The 25000-nt window shown below is 40.8% G+C and overlaps 1 protein-coding gene and 1 pseudogene across 2 annotated transcripts in view; one reads left to right on the forward strand and one right to left on the reverse strand.

The window, feature by feature from the left end:
* The window catches only part of LOC307016138 (voltage-dependent calcium channel gamma-5 subunit-like), an 8706-nt pseudogene extending 6484 nt beyond the window's left edge, over positions 1-2222 (forward strand). The window contains exon 6 of the transcript XR_013810543.1: positions 2190-2222. The product of XR_013810543.1 is annotated as a voltage-dependent calcium channel gamma-5 subunit-like (transcript). The remainder of the gene's footprint in view (positions 1-2189) is intronic.
* Positions 839-25000, reverse strand: part of LOC307014168 (cytohesin-3) — a 31966-nt gene continuing 7804 nt past the window's right edge. Inside the window, exons 2-13 of the mRNA XM_079641944.1 lie at positions 14013-14095; positions 13502-13566; positions 12087-12153; positions 11800-11918; positions 11297-11377; positions 10437-10549; positions 9038-9186; positions 8513-8624; positions 5292-5368; positions 4553-4624; positions 4255-4409; positions 839-2786 (exon numbers count right to left, since the gene is read on the reverse strand). Coding sequence (XP_079498070.1) covers positions 2714-2786; positions 4255-4409; positions 4553-4624; positions 5292-5368; positions 8513-8624; positions 9038-9186; positions 10437-10549; positions 11297-11377; positions 11800-11918; positions 12087-12153; positions 13502-13566; positions 14013-14095 — 1166 coding nt within the window. The 3' untranslated portion in view covers positions 839-2713. The remainder of the gene's footprint in view (positions 2787-4254; positions 4410-4552; positions 4625-5291; positions 5369-8512; positions 8625-9037; positions 9187-10436; positions 10550-11296; positions 11378-11799; positions 11919-12086; positions 12154-13501; positions 13567-14012; positions 14096-25000) is intronic.

The following is a 25000-nucleotide window of genomic DNA, read 5'->3' on the forward strand; positions in this document are numbered from 1 at the left end:
TTGAAACTGGCATTTGTTTTGACTTTGAGTAGATTTAAGTTATTTCTGTTTTCCTATTTTGCTATTGTATATTAATGTAGCTATTTACTAAGGATATTATTTAATTCATCAAATTACTAATTTCCAACTGATGGAAATGTGTAATTTAAAAAAACGTGATCTCATAGTTCAGTTTGAGTTAGAGCCGTCATATTCATCTAATTACAACCCTTTTTATTTCCATGAGGGGAGTGTCATAACTAAACACCTCAACATAAACTTTACCTCTAAGACAATCTCAATAAGAATTCCCATCAGGAACATAGCTCTCATGGCAGCGCTGTTGTATTGGATTGCATAAGATTGAACATTAGTCCAAAATAAAAAGCAGTGTATTTTAATTGTCATCTGAGTGCAATTATTATAAGTAATTTAGAAACATTTAATTGTGAAAGGCTGCCTTTGCTAGTATTGACCCCAAACCCCATCACAGCCCTTACTGTAATCCTTCATTATCATTAAAGTGATGTTGTTTTATTCACGTTATCGTTATTGACCATTGTGAAATACACAAAGACACAGTAGAGGGCGCTCTCTCTTCAGTCATTCTCAATCTTCTCTTCCACTCAGATGTCAACATGTTTTCTTTACCTTTCCTGTTTCTTCACTTCATGTTCTTCCAGGTTGAATCTCACACTTCTGCTTTGCATGATGGAGATGTTTTACATTCAGAGAGCTTGTCAACTCGCGAGAACTATCTGTATAATTCATTAATGACAGCTCATTAGTTATGCAAATAAGTAGGTCAAGAAAAGAAAAGAAAAGCATTAATAATAAATAATACACCATACAACTGCTGTAAGCTTTATGTATACTTTATATAGATACACGTAATGTATAACGTGACCGATAGCTTTTACAGAGGATATAAAAGTTAATATAAGTTAATTATAAGAAGATAATATTCTGCCCTGACCGCAAGGCTTTCATTTTATTTTACAATCACATAGAAAACTACTGTTGTTTATAGTTTTGACATCATCATCATCATCATCATCATCATCCTAACTGATATTACTTCACTATAATCATCATCATCAAACATCAAAACATCATTTTCACTATAATCTTTATCATCATCATAAATACAACCCTCTTCCTCACTAATCAGTCATGGCTTTTTTAAAGAGCATCGTCACAGTTATTTACCAATATTGTCAGTTTTATCCTCCTCCTCCTCGTATGTTTTCTTATGATTGGGTTTAAGGCTTTTGTAAAGAAGACCCCAAACTTCAGCTGATGCAAACTGGTGCCTGAAGGCTCAAACATGTTACACAGAGTGTGCATACTACAACAAAGAGACCAGAAAACCTATACATTATATATATACATACATAACTTAATTATTTATATACCTGTAAAGAGGAACACAAAAGCAAGCAAGGAATTAATAGGATTACAAACCAAATGCAAACAGGATCACAACAATACGACCTTCACTGACAGGCCAAAGACAAGAGAGGAAAAAAAGCTTAATCGGACTGGTACCCTTCTGGGCCATTGCACAGCCATAAATAAAACCTACCCAGTAGACTTGTAAAAGTTCAAATCCTTAAGATCATATTGGTCTTTTTCTCTGGTCAGCATTGAATGTCAGTTTTCATTGGTGCTGGTGGAGACCGCCTTGCAGCCTTTACATACAATTTAGTTACAAATTCTGACAAAGTGACTTCTAATGTTAGCTGCACTTTTAAACCCCCACTTGATGTCACTAACATTAATGATGGTTGGGATTTCAAATGGACCAGGAATACAATCTTAAGGATTACACATTTACTCCCAAAGAGCAAGGTTTAATCTCAAGCATCGGCAAAAGCTCCTTTTCTACTCAACTAAAATAAAAAGTATGCACTTTTCAAAATTCTCTGCTCCATGTTAATAAAAAATAAAAGATCAGCCCAGCTGACTCAAGACTGTAATGCGGTGTTAGGAACCTAAATGTAAGCCACCGCTGTTTTCTGAGGTTACTCCCAGCAGGGCTTCAGCCATGGCACTGGGAGAGAAGAATCCAAAGTGAGATGACATGGTCCGGGTGAGGTTACGCTGCAATGATCCACCCACCACCTCCCACATGTTTACATCTGTCTCCTATTTCCACCCTTTATCCTCAAAACGTCTCTATTTATCCTCGCATTCCATTCCCTGTGTAGCTGACCATGCATCTGAACTCTGATTTTGAATGACAACGACTTTCTCATAAAGCACAGTGGAGGTAACGCATCACTTACATAATGTAGACTGTGTGCATTGATAGCATGCACACTGCTGCAAACACACACGCGCACACACACAAACATATTTGTTGATAATAATCCACATGCATGCATGTGCACCTGAAACATGGCAGTTGTGCTTTAGAGAGACCTAGACATGTGATGAACATGTGATGGCCATGAGAGGGGGAGGTAGGGGGTGTGTATGAGATGGAGGAGAAACAAACTGGCTGTTGGTTGTTCATGTGTTGCTCCAGGCAAGAGTCCACACATTTGAGTTTCCTGAAACTCTGCTGTCCCCTCAGCAGTGGGGTGTCTCCCCAGCAGTGCACACCGTCCAGGGGAGAAACTGAGGTTCATATCCAGGATCTTTTTTTTTTGTGAACCAGCTTCTCAGCGTGTGTAGTTTATGTGTGGGAGAGAAAGATGGAGGAGCTGGAGGTTGAGAAGATTGTCCCTCTTCACTTCTTGTTGGCGATGCGTCTCTTCCTGGTGGCCAGCATGTCGTAGAAAGGGTCTTTGCTGATGCTGGCCCTGGAGAAGAAGCCAATCAAAGGACAGTGATGAAATAAATAATAAGGCCACATGAGAGAAGGGACTCGAGCATCTTTGATATGGAAATGTAGGCACATTTATAAAAACCCCTGCCTAAACTAGATCAAAAAAAAAAAGTTTGTGCAGTGACCTAGTTTGGTTTCCATGGTTTCTGAAGAGGAACACCCCCCTCCCAAGTTTTTTCTTGGTACTCCGATCAGCTGGAACATCCTCCAGAACTCATAGTAAAAACACAAACACACCTCCCGCTATTCTGCAGGTCTGAATGAGGGCTCAAGATTATTGGCTCTTCAGCATTCTCCCGCTCCCTTTTTTTTTTTTAAAGATGGAAGGCCAGCGCAGAATGAGAGCAAGTGCGTCAGGAAGCCATTTGGGCTCTTCTGAGGAGCCCAGTTTCACGGCTGCTCAATCCTGTTAGCACCAGCACAAAGCAAGAAGAGGCTCAACCCCCCACTGCGGATATCTCAGATTCTCTTTACAACGCCACGCGCAGAAGAATGAGTCCATGATTACTATCCCGTTCTTTTGCAAAGCTCATTGTCCATTTGCACAAGCCAATTTCATGAAACAAAAACTCCTCTGTGGAGTAAGTGCTGCTGTGACTAATTCCAAACAACATTCCTTCCATTTCTGTCTTTACAAATATGTAATATATCTAATGGAATGGGACAGAATACTTGTATTTAAGAGTCCACTGTTTCCATCGGTCCACCATCATCTGCGTGTTTGTGACTCAAGCATGCCGATACACCTCTGTGATCATCTCCACTTAAGAAGAGAGGGGTAAAGCATCATTTCCATAAAACGCCTTTTATCTCCCAAGATCCTTTTGGACCCCTCTGGAGAAGCACAAGCTGCAACTCGTTATCCTCCGAGGATGCCAGTGCGTCAGCCCAGTTTGGATCTTCCTCTCCTGGATACATTTACTGGGTTTGCTGGCTCACCCCTGGGCTGCTATAGGCAGTGACTTATCCAACAACGTTTCCCCAGCGAATACTCACTGAGAGTATGGAGGAGGGGGGGGGGGGGGGGGGGGGATTGCACTACAGTAAACAAGTGTTCTGTTCTGCTGAGCCAACTCTCTTTGACATTGCACCATCTTTATGCAGGCGATTACAGAGCAGCATTTAGGTCACCCACAGCAAGGTTGATATTCCTGAGAGCCCCAGCCTGTATGGTATCTGACAGGAGGAAAACATACCTTTGTTGTTTTACTGTTTGAATCAAAGCTTTTAATCACATGTCCAGTATAGATATTAGTCAGTGTGTTGTCTGGATCCTTTTAGTCCAGATTTGATTTTGGGATGCTCAGGTGGTGAACATGTTTTTTTTTTATTTGAGTTTTTGAGAATGGTTTATTTTATATAGTTAATATTTGTATAAAAAAGAAAAACATGTTTACCAAAATGTCAAACATTTGCTTTAAGCGTGCTTGTGCGAGTCTTACTTGATGGATTTAATCCACTCCTCTTTCTCTTCCGGCGTGGGCGCTGATATCCTGTACACCACGTGGTTTCCCTCGACGACACGCCCATCTGCCTCCGTCTTGCAGGCTTTGATCACCTGGCCCTTGTGGTTAGGTTTATAGAGCTCGAAACAGTTCTGGAGAGCGGACAAAGAGAAGGGCTTTGATTATGTAATACTGTTGACAGCACACTGGCCAATGCCTGTACTTTAGACATCCAAACACTATAACAGAGGAGAATAGACTCTACAGGTGAGGTCTTTAAAGAGGCAACACTCACAGGTTTCCTGGGCTCCTCCACCTCCCTGATGCTCAGATTCTCCAGCGGGATAATCCCACGAGGCTCTTTGTCCTGAAGGAGAAACGTGGAAGAAGAAAAACAACCAAGTAAATACAAAAGGAGAGTTTAATAAACGGCAGAAAAAAGCAAGCAATCAAGAAAGAATATCAAGAAAAAGGATAAAATCATATGTGACATGTTTTGCCAGCACGGAAATCAACCTTGCCCCCCCTCATCCTCCTCTTATCCTTGCTGCTCTTTAACAGAGCAGATAATGTTTGTGTGGAACAGTCAAACCAGAGGACGGGACATAATGATAGTGTCCCGCAGGATAATATCAGGGTAGAGAGAGGACAGTGCTGATGTAGCAGCTAGCGGGGACACACAGGCAATGATAAAGATCTTCAACGAGGCAGATTTACACTTATTCTTACGGAAAGTGACACGGATAGACAAATACCAACTCACAAGGGGACACTATAAAGAATTTTAAATGAAAACACATAGAGGGCTGATTTTTGGGGGGTAATTTTCCACATGTACTAGGGGCATTATTAACGTCAACTGACTAACATTAAAGCATTGCTAAACAGGACATTTGCAGGTTGAATTCAGAATCGTTCTCCCATCTATATTTGGAAACCCCACAATATTCATTACATTTATCTTATTCAAGTCATCGTCTTTAGAGACCCAGAGAGGCTCTTCACAGATCAAAACATCATCATGCAACACTCACAGTTGTGTATTCGAAGTAGTAGAGGCAGTTGTCAGTCAGGATGAACCACCTTCGCTTCCAGGTTTTCACTCGGCCCCCTGACAGGAAGAGGAAGAGGAGACAGGAAGTCACACAAATGCCACAGTGACAGACTGGCTGTCTCCCATCAGGAAAAAGAGCCGGGATGTGACACGCAGTAACGAAGCCCACCACCATCCACTCGGTTATTTTGTATGCATTATATAGATCTTATGAATTATTACTTTATGTCTTTTTTTTTCGAGCACAGACCATCTGCCCTGTTATAAACCATGAAAAAAGACCAAACAAAGCACTTTAAATAACTGCTTCAACATGTTTGTTCATTAGCTCACAGCTATAATTGAATTTCCTGTGTAAGAATGACTGCTCCACATTAACCACATGATCCTGTCATGTGGCGATTAGACACACATTAATACTTAAATGTACTTAATGCCCAGGATACGCCATTGAAGCTTGAAGTTTCAACAGTTTATGTATCTATGGCCAAACTTACACATAAAGGAGGGTTTCATACTATCAAACACAGTTTAACATTGTGTGCTGCTTATTTGATTTTATGATTAGGTTGGATGTGCAAATGTCAACGTGCAATAAAGAGTGGGTCACTTTCCAAAATATAAAGGCAAGATAGTTTAGAGAAAATGTAATAGTAGGTAACCATCACTATCTCTTCTAACGTGCAGCTTTGTTAAATGATGACTCACACAACTGATACATAATTGCTGACTTTGCTTATTCATTTTTAAAAGGCAACAGGATAAAAGCCCATTGGCTGTAAGGAGCGGTGAGCAAACAGCACTTGATATGAACCTAATGCGGCACCTAAAGCACCCCTGAAGGAGCACACATGTAGACATATAAGCCCAAAAACACACACACGACGCCCCCGGGCAACGTGTTGGTTTCTGCAAACTGCATACAAAAGAAAGCAAAGACTGAGAGCGAGCGCTAATGTCCAACAAGTTGGTTTGAAGCGGGATTCCGCCTCTGGCAGTGACTGCAGCGTTAGAGGAAAACAGAATTTGCTGACACTGAGGAAGCTTTCCTGGTGGGAGATACATGTATCATGTGTGTGCATGTGAGCTGTGAGAAAGACAATCTAATGCTAAGTTTACACACACATGCACAAAACTTGAATCAAAACATGTCACAAGCACTTTCTGATAATTTCCTGTGAGCGTTCTTTGACCTAACATTCCTGATTAGACAACACTTTTCACTGCAGCATTTCCTTCCTGTTTTCGTGCCTCCTCACATGAGCCTATATGGGCCACACATAATTACAAAGCCGGGTTTCCTAACATTTCAATAGACACTGGGTATTGAATAAGCGTGGCCAAATTTCCGCTCGGTGTACAGAGAGATTTGCTAAAAAAAAAAACCTGCATTTAGTCCTTCACATCCTCAAGGGTTTATTTTTAGCGAGTTAAATTAGAAATATTATAGCGAGAACTGGTGCGGGAAATGGCTCCAGGGAGGAATTGTACTAGAATGTAATCATGTTAGGCCTGTGAGCCACAATGGGGCTATTTGCATTCGTACTCGCTGGTATGATGAGACTAAAGAGACGCTACACAGAGGGAGAGGAATGTGCAGATCGGAGCCAGGTGTGTGTGTGTGTGTGTGTGTGTGTGTGTGTGTGTGTGTGTGTGTGTGTGTGTGTGTGTGTGTGTGTGTGTGTGTGTGTGTGTGTGTGTGTGTGTGTGTGTGTGTGTGTGTGTGTGTGTGTGTGTGTGTGTGTGTGTGTGTGTGTGTGTGTGTGTGTGTGTGTGTGTGTGTGTGTGTGTGTGTGTGTGTGTGTGTGTGAACATAGTAATAAAACTGATCACCTGCTGTGCGTTTGCACTTTAACCTTTAACGAAATGTATCCTGGCTGTTAAACAGTTTTATGTTCACAATATATCAATCTCTAACAACAATTAAAAGTGTTTAAAAAAATACTTAAATGAATCTCTTTTATGTGGTGTGAGAGCAGAGCGAGGGAGCGAGGTCCAAATCAAAAACATGTGTTAACAAACCGGAAAAAATGGCCAAATAAAACGATTACCTCATTAGGAAAGCATGCAACCACATCTAATTACTGGCACGTATAGAATATCTAAAGCATGTGTTCCTTCCCAAAGTACATTATGATAATGTCGATGTGCACGCAATCAATACAAATCACGCCTGTAACTTTTTGTCCACACATACTGTCAAATGTTTTGCGGTGAGATATGCACACCTTATACATAAATATCCTAGTGTGAGGTAGTGTAGGGCAAGTGAAAAGCATGTAACCTTGTTTTACGGATGTTCAGGCTACAGTTTCTCATAGATAAATCTTCTTTAATCAACACCAACTGGTCAAGACAATAAACAACTCAGAGTCAATCTCTGTAGGTTCCAACCAGACTCTACTCTGTGCACTCTGTTACTGTAACACTCATAACTGCACAACAAAGCAGATAATAACTAACATAACTTTGAATACAGGGGACAAGAATGCACATCTTTAAGGTTAACATAAAAAAAACTAGTGCACACGGAGAGCATTGACCTCCCATAAGGGCAGTGGAAAATAATGCATGTCATTTCCCCGGTTCATTTCGATCACCTCCCAAGTTTATTTGGTTCTTATCGCCCCAGGCTAAGCCTTTCCATCAAAGTAGCTTTCTTTAATCCTACTGACAAACAAAGCAACAAAGCAGAAACATAACCTCCTGCTTATAATAGAACAAAATCCATAACAACAGCAACTGCTTGAGTGACAATATATTTAAATAAGTTCTGCAGCTATTCAGATTAGTATAGCAGAAATACGGCAACTTAAAACATCATTGAATGTGTGCATAAGTGTATATCCGACTTCATACGGGTTCATAAATAAAAATACTGTACACCCAATGAGTTTTATGCATTTAGACTTAAAGAATAAAGTTTAGTACCATCTTGCAACAATTGTTTTGAAGTGTATGAATTGTATCTTTCTCTGCCACACAAAATGTTATGATCTGTTTTATTTCACTGCATTTAAAAACAGGATACATCACGTTAGTGAGCATGAGTGATATTTACTTCACCCTGCTGTGAGAAAAGAGTCACAGTTGTAATGAGGATAAGTGGGAGAGTAACAAAATAGAGTCATCCAGGATGTCTTTCACTCAGCAGGGGGAATGTGCAGAGACACAAAGACACACACATACATAAGCACTAACCTAATTTAAGCAGCCAGCCCTCTCTGTCTGGGTTGAAGAATGTGTGCGTCAGGTCATTCCCATCATCCTCTGGGATCTTAAAGGGTTCGCTCTTGATGCTGTCGAATAGATTCTGGATGGACAAAAACAAAATCAGAGGTGCACTAAAGTTCACATTTACACTCCCAGACTTCCTCTATCTCAAAACATTCAACCCATTCCTTAGATTAATGACTCTGGGAGCTTTAACAAAGTGTATTTTTCTACTTATAACAAACCAAGGGCACTTTGGTAAAGACATCAGCGTACACTATGTGGGGATGGATGAACTTGCTTTTATGCACTTTTTCTTTGAGAGATCACAAAAGATTATTTGCATCAGTATCGGGGGAGAATAAGCAATTCTGCTGAGCTGCAACATCTCAATTAGTGAAGTGTGACTCTCTGCTTTGCAAAGAGAGAAATTCCTATAGGTTTATTTAATCATGCGGGCTACATTGGATACATTTGTCATAGCTAACTGACTAATAAAGTCAAAGCTCTTACCCTGAGTAGGTCCTCTGGGAGGTCTCCCCCCTCATTGATCCCTCTGTTCATGGAGATGAAGCGCTCCACGGGGGGCTTGTCTCTGACGTTGGGATTGTGCAGGCTTGTGTTCAGCATAATGATGGCAAATGATAGGACATAGCAGGTGTCTGTGGAGGTAATTATACAGTATGTGTCATTGGGAAATATACAATACAATGCAACCCCACATTTGTGTGTGTGTGTGTGCGCATGTGCGTGCGTGCGTGTGAAATCCTGTGTGAATAGGATTTCTCTTCTGTTTAAGCTAGTGATCTTTTGTCACCAGGTCTATCTTAAATTACTATATTCCGAGCAGTCTCTACATTTTATTTTTTTAATTCAAATATAACCGAAATGCAAATATTAAAGTTTTGTCTTTTCTAGAGTATTGATATCATAATATAAATAACTAAACAAGAGCACACACTCAAATATTTATTTTCCCAATGTGAGCTCTTATCAATATGTGAGCTCTACAGTGGAAGGTATTTACCTTGTTTATTATAATGGTATTAAAATTATAGCAGAAATGATTTGTGATTTATTAGACAGAAATCCATTAAAAGATTTCTTACCACAAGTTAGGACTCTGCTAAATAAAAAGGAGAGTTTAATCAACAAAGAGCCCCCTATTGGAGCCCACCAAGGCCTTTGGAAGTCTCTGCAGTCATGAACACACACTCAGACAAACACACACACATTCTTCTGAGTCCACATCATAACTCATGCTAACCATCGTCAATCCCATCCACACACTAACCGCCCCAGTAAGCATCACTGCTCTGTAATTTATGACCCTGAGCCATCGGTCCTGAGAGATGACCAATAACTAAGTCAGGGTGTGTCACCACTGCACCACATTAATATTCATGACCTGAGCTGTCACCCACGTCCTCTTCAAGGCTCCCCGCGGTATACACAGGAGCAGCAGACCATGTGCAAAGGGCCGAGACGCCACTAATGACCAAATTGACCAGTGATCGATTTCATTATCACTGCAGGAGCCACGGATAGTGATCACACTGCGATTACTGAGGAAGCTGCTAACTATGCTGCAGAACAAAGAAGTTTACGACTGTTGGTCTACTGTAGTTATGATTCTCTGAATGCAGAAACCTATGAAGTCAGAAGGTGTTCATATTCTCCAGTGTTTAAAGAAGGGTTTCCAGGGTTATGGACACATGCTAAAGATTTACAAAGCTTGAACAGATCCAGATGTCTAGGTAAGACAGACAGTCAGAAACATTGATCCGAGGCTGAGCTGGCCCATATTATTTGTCCTGGACTGTCTACAGTAGCTGAGTCTGACTGATGTGTCTGCTGCGGTGTGTGTGTTTGTGTGTGTGAGTGTGTGTATGAGAGTGTGTGTGAGTGGTACCTGTGGACTGGAAGACGCCAGGATTGCATTGGCAGTACCTGGATGCAAACGCCTCCATCATACGATCAATCTTCTGGGCTTCGCCAGGAAGTCTGAAGCTCCACAGAAACTGCCTACGACGGCAGAGACAGAGAGGGATAATGGAGTTACAGATCATAATCAAATATGATGAAAATATATTTAACAGTATGTGGATATTCAATGGAAATGTAAAAATCCCACTGAATAGTAAGCTGACTTTCTTTACATTGACTTTAGAAAGAGAGTGTTTGTGTTTAAAAAGGTTTTTAACGTCAAACTGAATGATTTGGCTACAACATAAAAAGCCTTTTTTTACTGACTGTTCAACAGGAAGTTGTACTTTCCAAAACAATGTTATGGAAAGTACTGTCTGGTTCGTTTCATATCAAAGTTAATGTTAAGTCACACATGTAAAAAGCATTTCAATCAACATCCGATTCATAGTCTATAAATATTAGAATAAACATAGAAAGCTCACATCGGCCATAGTCCATCAACTGGACAATTGGTAATGTACTAATTAAAACAAAATGTAACAAAACAATTCCTGAAATCATAAACATTGCGAGAAACCAATGCCATCATACCCTTCATTTAAAATGAGACCACTGTGTTGATGCAGTGGGAATGCCAATGCAAAGACCTTCAGCGTAATAATATCTGCAAAGAAGTTGTCATAAATCCCCTTCTCAGTTTGATTATTTGACTATGCAGATTATTGAACATAAAACTCAAACAGGACTTCCTGGATCACATTTCATTTTCTCTCGAGCAGCTTTAGGAAGACACCCGCACCTGCATTTCCTCTAACACATTTCTACATTTGGTCGATAACTCACCGTAAAGCTTGAACGAGGTTGAGGTCTGCAAACTCATGAAGCTCCACAAACGCCTGGAGGACCTTGAGGTTAAAGTCATCCCTGGAGGGTCACACATGTTTAACCATTTACACTCTTTCCATTCAAACACAGAAAAAACAGACACTGCACGATAAATACGGGATTCATTTCAGAAATGAAGTTCAGTGATTTCATAGGTTTTGAGGATCAAGGTAGAAAGTAAATGCTGCCATGTCACAGCAACAGTGTCAGACAGAAAGTCCCTGTGTTTGGAGGCTGCATGAAATCCCAGTTGTTTATCCCCATTGATTCCCCTTCGATAAGAACCACATGTCAGCTTAGTTATTTTACTGGCACCATCTCCCGCCGCTGCTCCGCTCCATAAATCCAGACCACCAATTTCCTGGAGCTTTATGCCCCGGTCTAAGCACATGCAGGGCAGATCTGACAGAGAGAGGAAAAAGAGGTGGAGGAAAAACAGAGATAAAAACTGGAGAGCTCACCGTTCCCCTAAATAGTCCCCGATGACTGTTTTGTTGAGCCCCTCGCCTTTGTAGAGGAACTGAGAGACCTCCTCTGGGGTGTGCTGGAGAAGATCGTTCTCCAGAAGAAACTGGATCCCCTGTTTTAAAAAAGAAGTGCACACTTGCACTTTAGTTTCCTCTTTTGGTCTGTTTTAATAGACCTGATGGATGGCTAAGCCATATATTAAAGTTTGATTCAATGCTTAGAAGTATAATTCAACAGCAACAGTCTTATTGATTTGAACAATTATTCATTTAGGGCAAACCTTTTTAGGGTCCATATTGAACTTCTTTCTCCCCATGGCGATCTGTTTATTTCTTTGCGTTGTCTTACTGCAATAAGAAACACACAGAAACATATATTTAATGACAGTTAAGGGTGTGGTACCCCCAGGATGCTTTGTTTGTTGAATCGGTCACTTTAGGGTGGGTTCATCCAGGATGTTGCATAAGTGACTTTGTTTATCTACTACTCTTTCAACAAAGACTGAGTAAAGTGGGTTAAACCTGAAAAAAAGATAAACGTGACGGCATGTGACTTAGCATCACCTCTGCAGTTTAACACATCCTGCAGCCATTTGGATGTTGCTCTTCTTTAAAAACACATTTTGCATGCAGCCCTCAGGGAAATCCCCACCTTTGTGTGTCGGTGCATGCTCCCTACGCTTCCTGTGTGCTCAAAATAGCCCAAAGCCCTTTGCCAGCTGCACCTGAGACACAGCCTGACACACGGCCTCACTCCACCTCATCAACCAATCAAATGAGAGCCTTTGAATACAGACTGTTTGTCTAATGTTTAGTCAAGGGACTGTCCCGCTTCACTCCTAAAACAAAGAGGACTTAACAGACACACACACACACACACACACACACACACACACACACACACACACACACACACACACACACACACACACACACACACACACACACACACACACACACACACACACACACACACACACACACACACACACACACACACACACACACACACACACACACACACACACACACACACACACACACACACACACACATAGGACATGTGGGACAGTAAGGCTCCAACCAGAGCAAAAACATTGTTGGCTTTGAAGAGCAATTGAGGAGGCAATATAACAACATAATGGACTAGTATTGAAACATTTGGTCAATAAATCGATCAAATCTGACTGAAACCAATCCACAACATTGACAATAGTTGATTATTGGTTTAAGTCAAGCAGTCTCCCAAACATTTGTTGATTCAAGCTAATCATAATGTGAGAATGGGTTAATTTTCACAGTTTAGTTTTGGAGTTTCATGCTGTTAATCATGAAAAAACAAACAAAGTGAAGACATCCCCTTCATTGGATCTGTAAAATAATGATAGCTGGTTTTTCACTATGATACGACATTTCACAGAAAATAAGAATTCTGATAATTGATTAATTGTTTAAGGAACATTTCTAGCAAAAACTGCGAAAAATTTGTTGGTACATGTGCTTGCTGATTGGTATTATTTCCGGATTTATTTCATTTTATATAATATTTAACTGAACTTATGGGGGTGTTGGCAAAATGAATATGTCTGAATATGTCCTCTTCGGCTTCGGGAAATTGCTGTGGGCATTTTATTGATAAAAACCACTAATCCAGTAATCAAGAAGATAATCAGCAGTTATAATGTAAAACACTCACCTCTCCCCCACGCAAGTAAGCTGCTCAATCTCAGTCATTACCTCGGAAATCTCAAACTTCAGCCGCTGCAGAGAAAGATACAAAAAATGAACGACTATGATTTGAGCTTTAATAATTCTAATAAAAAGACAGAGGAAGACACCATAAATCTAGCAGCAGCTTTGAAGAGGTTCATCATGTAAAGGTTACATACCATTCAAGGGCATCCTAATGACAGCTTTCCTTATAATTAGGGCTGGGTGATTTGGTTTTACTCAATATTACAAAACCATAGTAAGATAGATAGATAGACAAGGATTATCTGGCATTATAAGATGATGGACAGCTGGGAGGCTTAAGTCTTTTCTGATATATGGACAAAAACACTCATACATTTTTTAAACTCATGTTTAATGCCAATAACTTTGTTCAGTATTACATCATGTATGTCTTCAGACAACACCATTTGATAATGGCACCCAGCCCTACCTATGATAACAAAGAAAAACATCATGCTTGGACCGTTACTCACTTCAATATCATCAAGAAGCTCTTTTTTCCTGCGTCGTATGTTCGACAGCTCATCTCTTTCCTCCAAAGACAGGTCCTGGGGTACTGGAAAATACAGGGAGAAGGGAAAATTAAAGAGCATGTGTGAGTAAGAGAGGGAGGGAGGCGCACGTTTATGAGGATGGATTAAATTAATTCACCTTCCGATCAGCCAGTTAGTCACAGGGATTTAGTGCATACCTGCATTACTCATGACCTGAATTAATACACTAACAGAGGAGTTCATACACTCTCAGGTAAGTTAGTAAAGGGGAATTCAATACATTACAATGTTGTATATTTTTGTTCAATGGCATGGTGGATTTAACCAATTCTCCAATCATACAGTAAAAAACATTAAAATCTATTAGTGTACAATACCAGTTAACTACTTAAATATATCGTCTCAAAGGTCTGACTGGAAAATCTAAAGTTTTCTGAAAGGCCCGTCATTTGTCATCTCAAGACTTTGATTATTTGTATGGTTGGACATTCTTTTTTCAGAGCGAAGTGTTGACGTGAAACATTATGTTGAGGCTCAGATCATGGAAAGAAAGTCTAAGACAAGATATTTACATATTTTCACCTCAACCTAAGAGTAGTTTATTGACACGTAAAGCAAATACTGAGCAACATTATTACTATGGCACTATTTTTGGTCTCTTCCCACAACATATTATGAAACACCTTGTATACCTTGTTACATTGTTTTCACAGTGTCATTTGATACAATTTCATAAAAAATGTCACTTGTCACTCCTTTAAGTAAAAGGAAGTGACCCTAAAGAGACAGATTATGAAGGATATGTAAACATTTGTATTCATGTCTATTCACGGCACAGTATAAATATAGAGCAGGTGTTAGAAAAAAAACATATAAAATGTAGTTTCTCATAGCAATAATTTTACAAACCAAATGAACCGACCGCTGAGCATCTGGTGAGGCCGCCCCCTCAAATATTGGCTTTCTGATAATCTCTCGTCGGCCCCTCATCTGGGGTAATTAACTCTTCAGAGAGAGCGCGGCACACATCACACAACACGCCTGTTTTACTGCACGAGCACACACATACTGTATACACAGGTGACTACACAATACACACGCAATGCATATCGAATTTGCACTTCACACACATGACAGTATTTATTCTACACTACGGGTCCGGGAGCCAGCTCCTTATCTTTCATTTAACCGTGCCACGTCAACTTCTCCCCCCCCCCCCCCCAGACCCCTCGGAGGACCTCCCCCTCTCTCCTCCGACACATCAGAAAACAGCAATCCATTTGAGAGTGAGCTGACAGGAAGTAGGTCATTTTCACATGGAGCAATACCAGATTGTGATTCTCCAGTATATATATATATATATATATATATATATATATATATATATATATATATATATATATATATATATATATATATATATATATATACACACACACACACACACACACACACACACACACACACACACACACACACACACACACACACACACACACACACACACACACACACACACACACACACACACACACACACACACACACACACACACACACACACACACACACACACACACACACCTCCAACCCCAGTGCTTGAAGTGGGGGAGAGAGCAGATTCTAATCCCCCAACTGAATCATACCGCTAAGCAGCTTTGCAATTCAGATGATTTCCCCCCGTTGTTTCACATCCCAGTTTAAATAATGGAAAAAGAAAAGTAAAGTGATATCCTCTCCATTGTTTATCAATCTACTGCATCTCTCTCACACTTTTTAAATCCTCCCCTCTGCTCAGTCTTGCTCTGTAAAACAAAGTGACTATTAGGACATTACATTGTGAGAGCTTGGAGCTCATGTTATCACAGAGCAGCAGCCAGTGAAGAGAGCAGGGATCCAGATGGCTGTGTGATCATCTCTCTCTCACACAGTGATGCTCACACAGCACTGTATCTACCGACTTCAAAAAGATGAAATTAAAAAGACAAGCACAGGAGGAAGAAAGAGAAATACTCTTAAAAAGATGCTAATGGAATATAAAGGCCATGTCTACCAAGTATCGTGCGGTTGAATAATGACTCACCCTTCATTTGTCAAGATATATAAAAAAAGGTTATTATACTGGCTAGACTACAATAAAGACAATTTATGATATGATAGATCCATATGTTGTAAATGCTCTTGATGGCAGCTGACATAATTACATCCCATATAGACTGGTCTTTTGTAATTTTTGCTAAGTGGCAGCAGAAGTGGAAGAGAGGTTGTTGCTACTGTGTGGGTGGATCATTTGGATGTCTGCACATTTCCCCTTTGTGGGACGATTAAAAAGGTATTCTGATTCTGCAAATGATTTCTTTCCTTACATTTTTCTCTTTCCTTTTTATCATTTTTGTATTTCTGTATTCTATTAAGTGTGATTGCATATCACGTCAAAGGAGAGATGTGATTAGAACAGTATTTGTCCATGGAGGCATGACGTTGATGTTTCAAATTGAGAAAACAAATGTATGTGTGTTCATAGAATAAAACAGAAAGATGTACTGTTTAACTGTGTGAACACAACATTACTTTGCATTTGTGTGTAAGAAATGTCAAAGCTGTTCAAAGAACAAGGTCCATTTGGTATTTGTTTAGAAGGTTTCAATCATATCACATAATCGTTTCAGCAGATGTGACCATTTTGTGTAAGTACATCATTATACATGTGTTCATGATGTATTTGTGACTCTTTGGGAGTCTTAGCATCTTACATTGCTTTTCCCTTGTCTTTGCAACATGACTTTGTTTTATGGACCCCGTCTGTGAACCGTCTGAGGAGTTGAATAAGACACAAAAGAGAGAAAAGTTGTTAAGAGGCAAGATCTGCGTGTGAAAGAAACAAGGATACAAAAGGATGCTCTCAATGCCAAACTGCAAAGAAAGGGAAAAAATCAAGAGTGATGAACGAACAGATACCGGCACTCCAGACATCTTCACACTCTCTGCCTCGGTTGCTCTCTTCCCTTGGCTTCAGTTAACCAGCCTCATAAAGCAGTAATTGTAGAGAAAAGAGACCCTGCAGGCAACCTACGTCTGTGATGCGCATCAAAACCTCCTCCATCCCTCCTACTCTGAAAGAGCTGGCCTGGACCGGAGAATGGGACAGATTGTCTGAAGAGACTGAACCTGTTTTGGGTAATAATTCCTGCGTTGTGTGTGTGTGTGTGTGTGTGTGTGTGTGTGTGTGTGTGTGTGTGTGTGTGTGTGTGTGTGTGTGTGTGTGTGTGTGTGTGTGTGTGTGTGTGTGTGTGTGTTCTTTAGCATGAGGTGAACGCAGCGTAATCTGATATCATTGTGAAGACTTCTACTGTACAGCCGAGACTGGACATCTCATGCATTAAACATGAAAGTCTAGGAATGTAGAGTGTGTGTTTACAGTACGCGTGTGTATTCCCCTTGAGAGCAGCCCTCCTGATAAAAAAAAAAAAATTAAAATCTATTTTAGGTTATATACAAACACTCCAGGCACAGCCACATAGATTACCAATGCAACACCACCAAACCTTCTATATTTAATATTACCCAGGGGGCTGATGTTCCATTGACAATCAATATATAATCATAATAGTTCAAACTTGCATGTTTAGCCTTTTTAACCCCAATAGGTCTGACAGCAAGCATTGATGAGCAAGTGCCACTGTGCAAGTTTCATTCAGAGCAGATTCATCAAAGGAAAGGTCATACAATTGTAACGTCCTATTTCTTATGTAACAATGCCCTTTATCCCTTCACCTGGTCATTTATAACGTGTGAACAACATATCATTGAGCAAAAGGTAGCAAGCCAGGTCCAGCTAGGGTCAAGGTCTGATACGACAACACGGACATTCGAGAGTTAACAACCAAGGGAGATGAGATTGACTTAAGTAGGAGCCTTAGTTAGTAAGTCTGAAAGCAGTTGATTGCTACACAAACAAGGGATTTACAGGAAAGCGATGCCTGCATATTTTACTTTTTGTGCTTATACCTCATTGATCAAAGCTTCCCTGTTCAGAAATCACTGTCCATAGCCGCTTGAGGCAATCAGTTTCAAGCATTGCAGGAAGTAATACACAATATAAATGTAATCCTTTAACTCTGCATTATACTTTCTGATCCTGGTCACATGATAAAGTAAGAAATACAAATATTGGCTCACAAACAAGGCACTTTAAAGCTCAGTGTGTGTCTGCCTGCACTGTCAACAAATACACGTGTAACTTACATTAAAAACATTAGAGATCAACCAAAACTGATTCATTAAAGTATTATAATATCAAAGTGCAGTAAAGTAAACATTTTTCTTACAGTATTCAGTTTGTATCCCATGCCTCCATTGAAACTAATTGTAACTTTTCCTGCCCTAGACAGTCATATAAAGGAAACAGATCACATGCAAAATGATCCATGCCACTGATAACAGAGGCCCTGTTTCAGCTCAATTAAGTTCTTTGTTGGAGTCACTGATCACTGTCTCAGTACATGTTAGTCTGTGGGAGAATCCTAAAGCCCCAGCTACTGAACACTGCTCAGGATCCTGAATAATACATGACTGCCCTGTCCCAGTCCACAGCTACTGTCTAATGCTTCTGGAGAGACTGGAGAGATTGGGATCTGACTGATGTGACCCACAGGCCTTTATTGGCAGATTTCAAAATCTAATGACCAAACGACTTTGAAAGTAATGCCTTTCCAATATCCTTTGCATCAAGGTCAGTGGAAAGGATGGTTTTGCATACTGATACCCCAGTGGTGGTGGGTCATGTTTGCAGAACAGTCAACTTAGAAAGTCATGAAACTACTTTAAACATGGATGCTCAAGCTTAGAGTAAACACAGAACCCCAAAAAGCCCAATTCTCAATTATTTTGACACATGACAGAAAGCCTTTCTTTGTGCAACTCCACTTTAAAACAGAAATCAAAATATGGATTTGCAAGGAGCTGTGAAATATTGTATGTTTTGTTCGTTTTTTTGTACATCTCAGGCGAGACTCAATCTACAATATTGTCTGTCCAAAAGCTACATCATTAGCAAAAGATATTTTGAGATTTGATGGAGCAGGGTGTTCTTTTACTTTTATTTGTCCTTTTATTAGAGAAACAAAATCTACCTACGGGTACAAATAAAGAACCAGAACCTGAATTTATTCTATGTTTAAATTGACAACCAGTAACTCTTTCACTAATCCAACAATGGTTAATCATTTTTTCGAACGCGACTCCTGGCTTTAAACTTTACTCAACGTAACCTGTTCTGTATTTCTGAGATTGGCAAACAGAGCCAGTGAAATGCTTCCTGATTTTCTCCGGTTTTGATGTGCAACAATGGAGGGGGATGTCTGCTGTGATTAGGACCGCTGGGCCGGTCTTCCCGTAACAATAGCAACGAAGCAAACATGAGGAGGGCAGAGGCTGTTCCCACCGCAGGATAATTAGAGAGCACTTACACATGTTCACAGCACTAGATTGTGGCTTGGTTGCTGCACATGTGTGCAACCCTGCCGAGTTAAGAGTGATGTAAGAAAGCCAGGTTAAGTGTGTCAGAGTCGGTGAAACACTGACAAACAAAACACCAACATTCACTTAAGTGTAAACCTTGTTTTGTTACACTGGACTGCAGTAGAAATAGAAAATAAGACACCTCGTACGATTCCACTTTCCCCAGACAAATTCTTTTTTTATGCCCTGAAGGAAATACATACCACATCGCCTTTTCCTCTCTCCAGGTCCCATGATGACTGACATGCCATCAGCAGAAGTGTCTGTGTCCTCCTGATGGTCAGTGCTGTGTGTGTCAGTACTGTAGCTGAAATGCTGTTAGAGCTTTTAGCCGCTTGTTTCCCGCTTGTGTGCTTGTGAGATTGCGGCTGCTGGGTGTGTAGTAATTGTTTTTCCCCCTCGGCGTTACTCCTACTCACAGCTTTCAAGCATGCAGAGACACACACACACAAACTAGAAACACACATACACACACAGTACAAACACAGACACACACTTTGACAGTTCCTGCCTCTTGACAGATGACAGTAGTGGAATGGAAATAGCCCACATTCCTCCTACTGCAAGCCGCCCAGTCTGGTCTAACCAGCTCTCTATACACCTCCTCCAGTCTCATCCTTTCTTTTTATCCATTCTTTCAGCAAAAAAAAATTCTTTGCTCCCTTGCTTCAACTGTCTTTCTTTCTCTTCAGACACCCACATAGATCCAGCAGCTCTTTCAAAACTAGCAACACTATCAAAAGTAACCTATTCCTTGCGGGTGCTGATGCTAACAATGATGGGTTTGGTCCTGCATTTCACCTCCCAGAGCACATTGCACTCATTTGAAATACAATCCACTCACCTTAAGAGCATCAGCTACACTTTTATGATGCTGGAGAAGCATCCACTCCAGTCCATAGTGCTCAGGTTCCTGAATCACTTTTACACTCTCATGAGGTTTCATTCCTCATTATTACAAACATTAGCCTTTACATCAGTGACTGTGTCCTTTCAATATCTTAAAAGGTAGTCAATCAGGATTGTCTGTTAGTCTACACAACAACAAAAACTTGGGGGGAAAAATATGAATCTACGGCTATTTCCTGCAAATGGAAAACAGATCTAATCCATTATTGTCACTATCTTCCAAGCAGTTCGTCCTTCACATTAGTAAAGACTGACAACACTGGGCTAGTTACCCATTCGCCTCATGATTCTGGCTTTGATAACATTGATTTTAAAGATGCATAAAAAACAATTTACATCTTTATTTTGACAGTATAACAGATGTCCACTATCGGAATTTCATGACCAACCAAACCAAGCAACATAATGTTTCAATTTACTCAGAAATGAATTGAAAATATTGGGTGCTCTTTAAAAGATTGCAATCTCTAGTTTTTTTTTGACCTATTTCTTTTACTTTTTGTTAGGGGGGTCAGTAGAGTTTTTTTCTCCAATGTTATGAAAGAGACGTATTACTTGTGGGACCAAGATCAAAAAAAGAATAGAGCTGCTCGAGCTGCTTTGAGCTAAATGCTAACATCAGCACTAACCACAAACTAAAGCTGAGCCTGATGGGAATGTTGATTTGTTTTTCAGTTATCTATTGATGTTAAAGTTGAAGATGATATTTATGTAACTTTTATTTTGATCTCAACTACACTGTACCTTTTTGTGCAACAGACCAAAGGAAACACCTGGCAACGCACTCAATACAGTCTTTGCGGTTGTGCCGACTACAGTGGGGGTCTGCAGGAGAACATTTTACCATTATCACACACACACACACACACACACACACACACACACACACACACACACACACACACACACACACACACACACACACACACACACACACACACACACACACACACACACACACACACACACACACACACACACACACACACACACACACACACACACACACACACACACACACACACACACACACAGAATGTTTTTACCATCATCTGCAGAAACAAAGAAAAAACTGATACTGAGAAAACCCCGCTGTAGTTCTTGGAACACTTGTTTCATAATATCCCATACGACACCCACCTGGATTTCAAAAACAGCTTGTTCTTGATTCATTTGTCATGTTTGTATTTAAGTACTTTATGTGATTAGTGTTGTTTTTGTACCACTATGTCCCAAAAAGACCTGAAAATCTTTCTACCGCAGGCCCTAAAGATGTTACTGAATGTTTTCCAATTCTGCAGCAGTCACTTGTTGTTAGCTCATCTTAGAGACATCCGCAACGTTCCCTTTATGAAAATTAGATTACCACAAAAAAATCAGACGGTACATCAAACGCAACACAGCCGTTTGATCCTTCAAAGCCTCAAACACCCTATAACACAATCCCTTGAAGTATGACATTCTCCTCACAGAACCCACTAGTCACAGTCACTTATTTATGAACAAGCACTGCGTTTGCCAAATTTCACTCAGAAAGAAGTGCTTCCGCTTCCCTTTGGATTTGAACAACAACTTCTGATTGGTTTATTTCTGGGCCATCATACGCACTGATCATCAGACAAATTAGCTGAGTGCTTTTGACAGCAGGGTCCCTTGTTCTTTATCTTTGCTCAATTATGAGCTTGACTGCAAGTCTTTCATCATGGTTGTTTATCTTACCTCACGTGTCATTCCGCTACACCACAGTACTCGATTATTTGTACTAAATACATGGTTTTGCAGCTGATAAATATCAACCCAAACGTCAGTCAGAAACTGAGACCTTTTCTTATCTCACCCCCTAATCTTGCCTTGTCATTCGCTTTCAGAGAGAGCAAAGACAGTTTAAAAATGCTGATCTTTACTACCTGCTATTAGATAAATATAATCTTTAGGTTAACAGCGATACTAAATGTTTGAGAATTACCTTATTCTGCTTTTTTTTGTCTTGTCTATTTCTTAATAACCTCACACCTTGTCTATACAAGAGATTTTCTAAATGACCAAGGATTCAGCAGTTTCACAATCCAACACCTACTGAGGAAACTGTTGATACCTTAAGTATACTTTATGGATGATAACTTGATTGTAGTATATTTTAAAATGTATCACTTTTACTTAACTGAGTATCCTGTGGTATCTCTACTTTTACTTTACTACAAACTCTGAGTACTTCTTCTATAACTGGTAGTTTGAGTAGCGGCCCCTAATTTAAAAAATAAATGGGGTAAACAAGGTTACTCAGCTGTGAGGTTTAATACTCTGTCAGGACACGCGTCCTCCAGAAACTGAGTCCTGTGACTCACTCAGGAAATAACCGCTGTGTCTCGCCTGCCCACAGTCTGGTGTGGAGGCTGTGAGCAGACAGAGATACAAAGACTGCAAAGGAGGCAGAAACACAGACTGTTTTCATTGGGTTCATGCTTTAAATCTGGGAAATAGTAGAGCAGAGATACAGGAGACAGAGAGAGGGTGCCAGATAGGATCCACTTCTGCTTCTGTTATTCCAAGACAGCAGGAAGGAGAGGAGGCGGGTGAGGAGGAGGAGGAGGAAGAGGAGGAGAGAGAGTTCATAACAGAGTTCAAACCTGAGCCAGGATTCCTGTCTTACGCAAATATGTGGGCGGTTCAGGTCAGACCATCACTCTTTCCCAGGTTTAGAGTAAAAGGGTTTTTCCGATCAACTGCACACAGGAGATTTTTTTCTTTAGCCTCTTATCTTAAATCTCACAAGATGGTCATGGATTAGAAGTAAACATCAGTTCTGATGATTGTATTGTATCCACTACTGGTTTTTCACAAAATAAGTAGATTAAAGTCAGATAAAAACATCAGGGATGACCTTGTTGGCAGAGCCTTTGTGGTATTAATAGTCACATTCATCCCACCCTGTCTCCTAAAGTATATATATAATGCTGTATCAGGGGAGTTTAAGGGTGGATGGTGGTGGTACAAAGCACAAGTTCACATGCGCTGTATCCCAAAACACTGGCTTCTGCCAGTCCTACTCATTATTTAATTAAATATAACAAGATTACATTACATCTAAAATCCTGTTTGCTACTAGACGTCAGCTAATAGGAGTAAAACATGGGGCATAACTGATCTGATTATGTACTTCCTCTGTATATACCATTTCATGAAAGTTTTCCTTTTCACAAATTTGATTATCATCTGTTCTCATCTAAAAAAGTACGACTCGTTTCCTCTTCCTTCTTGACTCCACTAGTAGGTGTGTGAAGCTGACCGTTGAGCGGCCCGACCAAGCAAGGAGGCAGAGGCAGAACGTCCAAATATAACCCGACGTGGGCATTTATTAAAACAATATGCACAAAGTTCACACAGCCTCAATCCTGCTGCTGTTCACGTGAGCCCAGCCTGCAGCCAACAGGATCTCACACACCCTCTACCACTCAACACAGACAGGGAAAACAGAGCTTAAATACCCACACACCAATCAACATGTTCACAAGAGCTCTAGTAACGGCGTCTCGTCGTTACATTCCCCCCCTTTTCTCCTAAAGCGCACCGTACCTCAATTTTCATCATTGGCCCACTTACAGTGTCTTAACAGTCTTGGCTTCCTTCAAGTCCTTGAGTTTCTAGAACGGACAATATCGATCCCTCCCCTGAGGCTATGGACCTAATATATCCCTCCCCTGAGGCTATGGACACATCCTCAAATGTCATTAAACATGTCGTGCCGCCACCCATCCGGAAGCTGTCCCGGTCCGCTGCAAGGCGGTGGTCCGCCTCCAGCACAACCCAGGTCCTGCAGACTCCCCGGGGGTCCGTTAGCATTTCCTCCTTGTCTCTCGTCTCCTGCTGCCTCAGCAGCCGTGGCCCCCTGGTCAGTTCCAGGCCTAGCCACCCCCAGCCGCGGTTCCTCTCTTTGGTCCCTCTTCTTTCCTCTCGTCATTGTCACCTCCTCACTTGGTCGAATCCCACTTCTGACACCAATTGTGAAGCTGACCGTTGAGCGGCCCGACCAAGCAAGGAGGCAGAGGCAGAACATCCAAAAATGTAACCCGACGTGGGCATTTATTAAAACAATATGCACAAAGTTCACACAGCCTCAATCCTGCTGCTGCTGCTGTTCACATGAGCCCAGCCTGCAGCCACCAGGATCTCACACACCCTCTACCACTCAACACAGACAGGGAAAACAGAGCATAAATACCCACACACCAATCAGCACAACAAGACACAGGTGAGGGGGGAGCAATTAGACACAGGTGAGGGGGGAGGAGACAACAGAGGGCACCATGTGAACACAATTGGGTAATCAGTAGGAGGGAACACAGAGACGACCAGAAGCAACAGACAAGATGGGGGTGAACACTTATACCATTAAATAAATACTACATCAACAAAACTACACAAACATGTTCACGAGAGCTCTAGTAACGGCGTCTCGTCGTTACAAAGTGAAAACTGCTGGAAACACAATGTTTTACCATCAAATTGAGCACATACTGTATGTGGCCGCCTGACAGCCTG

This window comes from Notothenia rossii, assembly GCF_949606895.1.
Source record: "Notothenia rossii genome assembly, chromosome: 8".
NCBI classification, from domain to species: domain Eukaryota; kingdom Metazoa; phylum Chordata; class Actinopteri; order Perciformes; family Nototheniidae; genus Notothenia; species Notothenia rossii.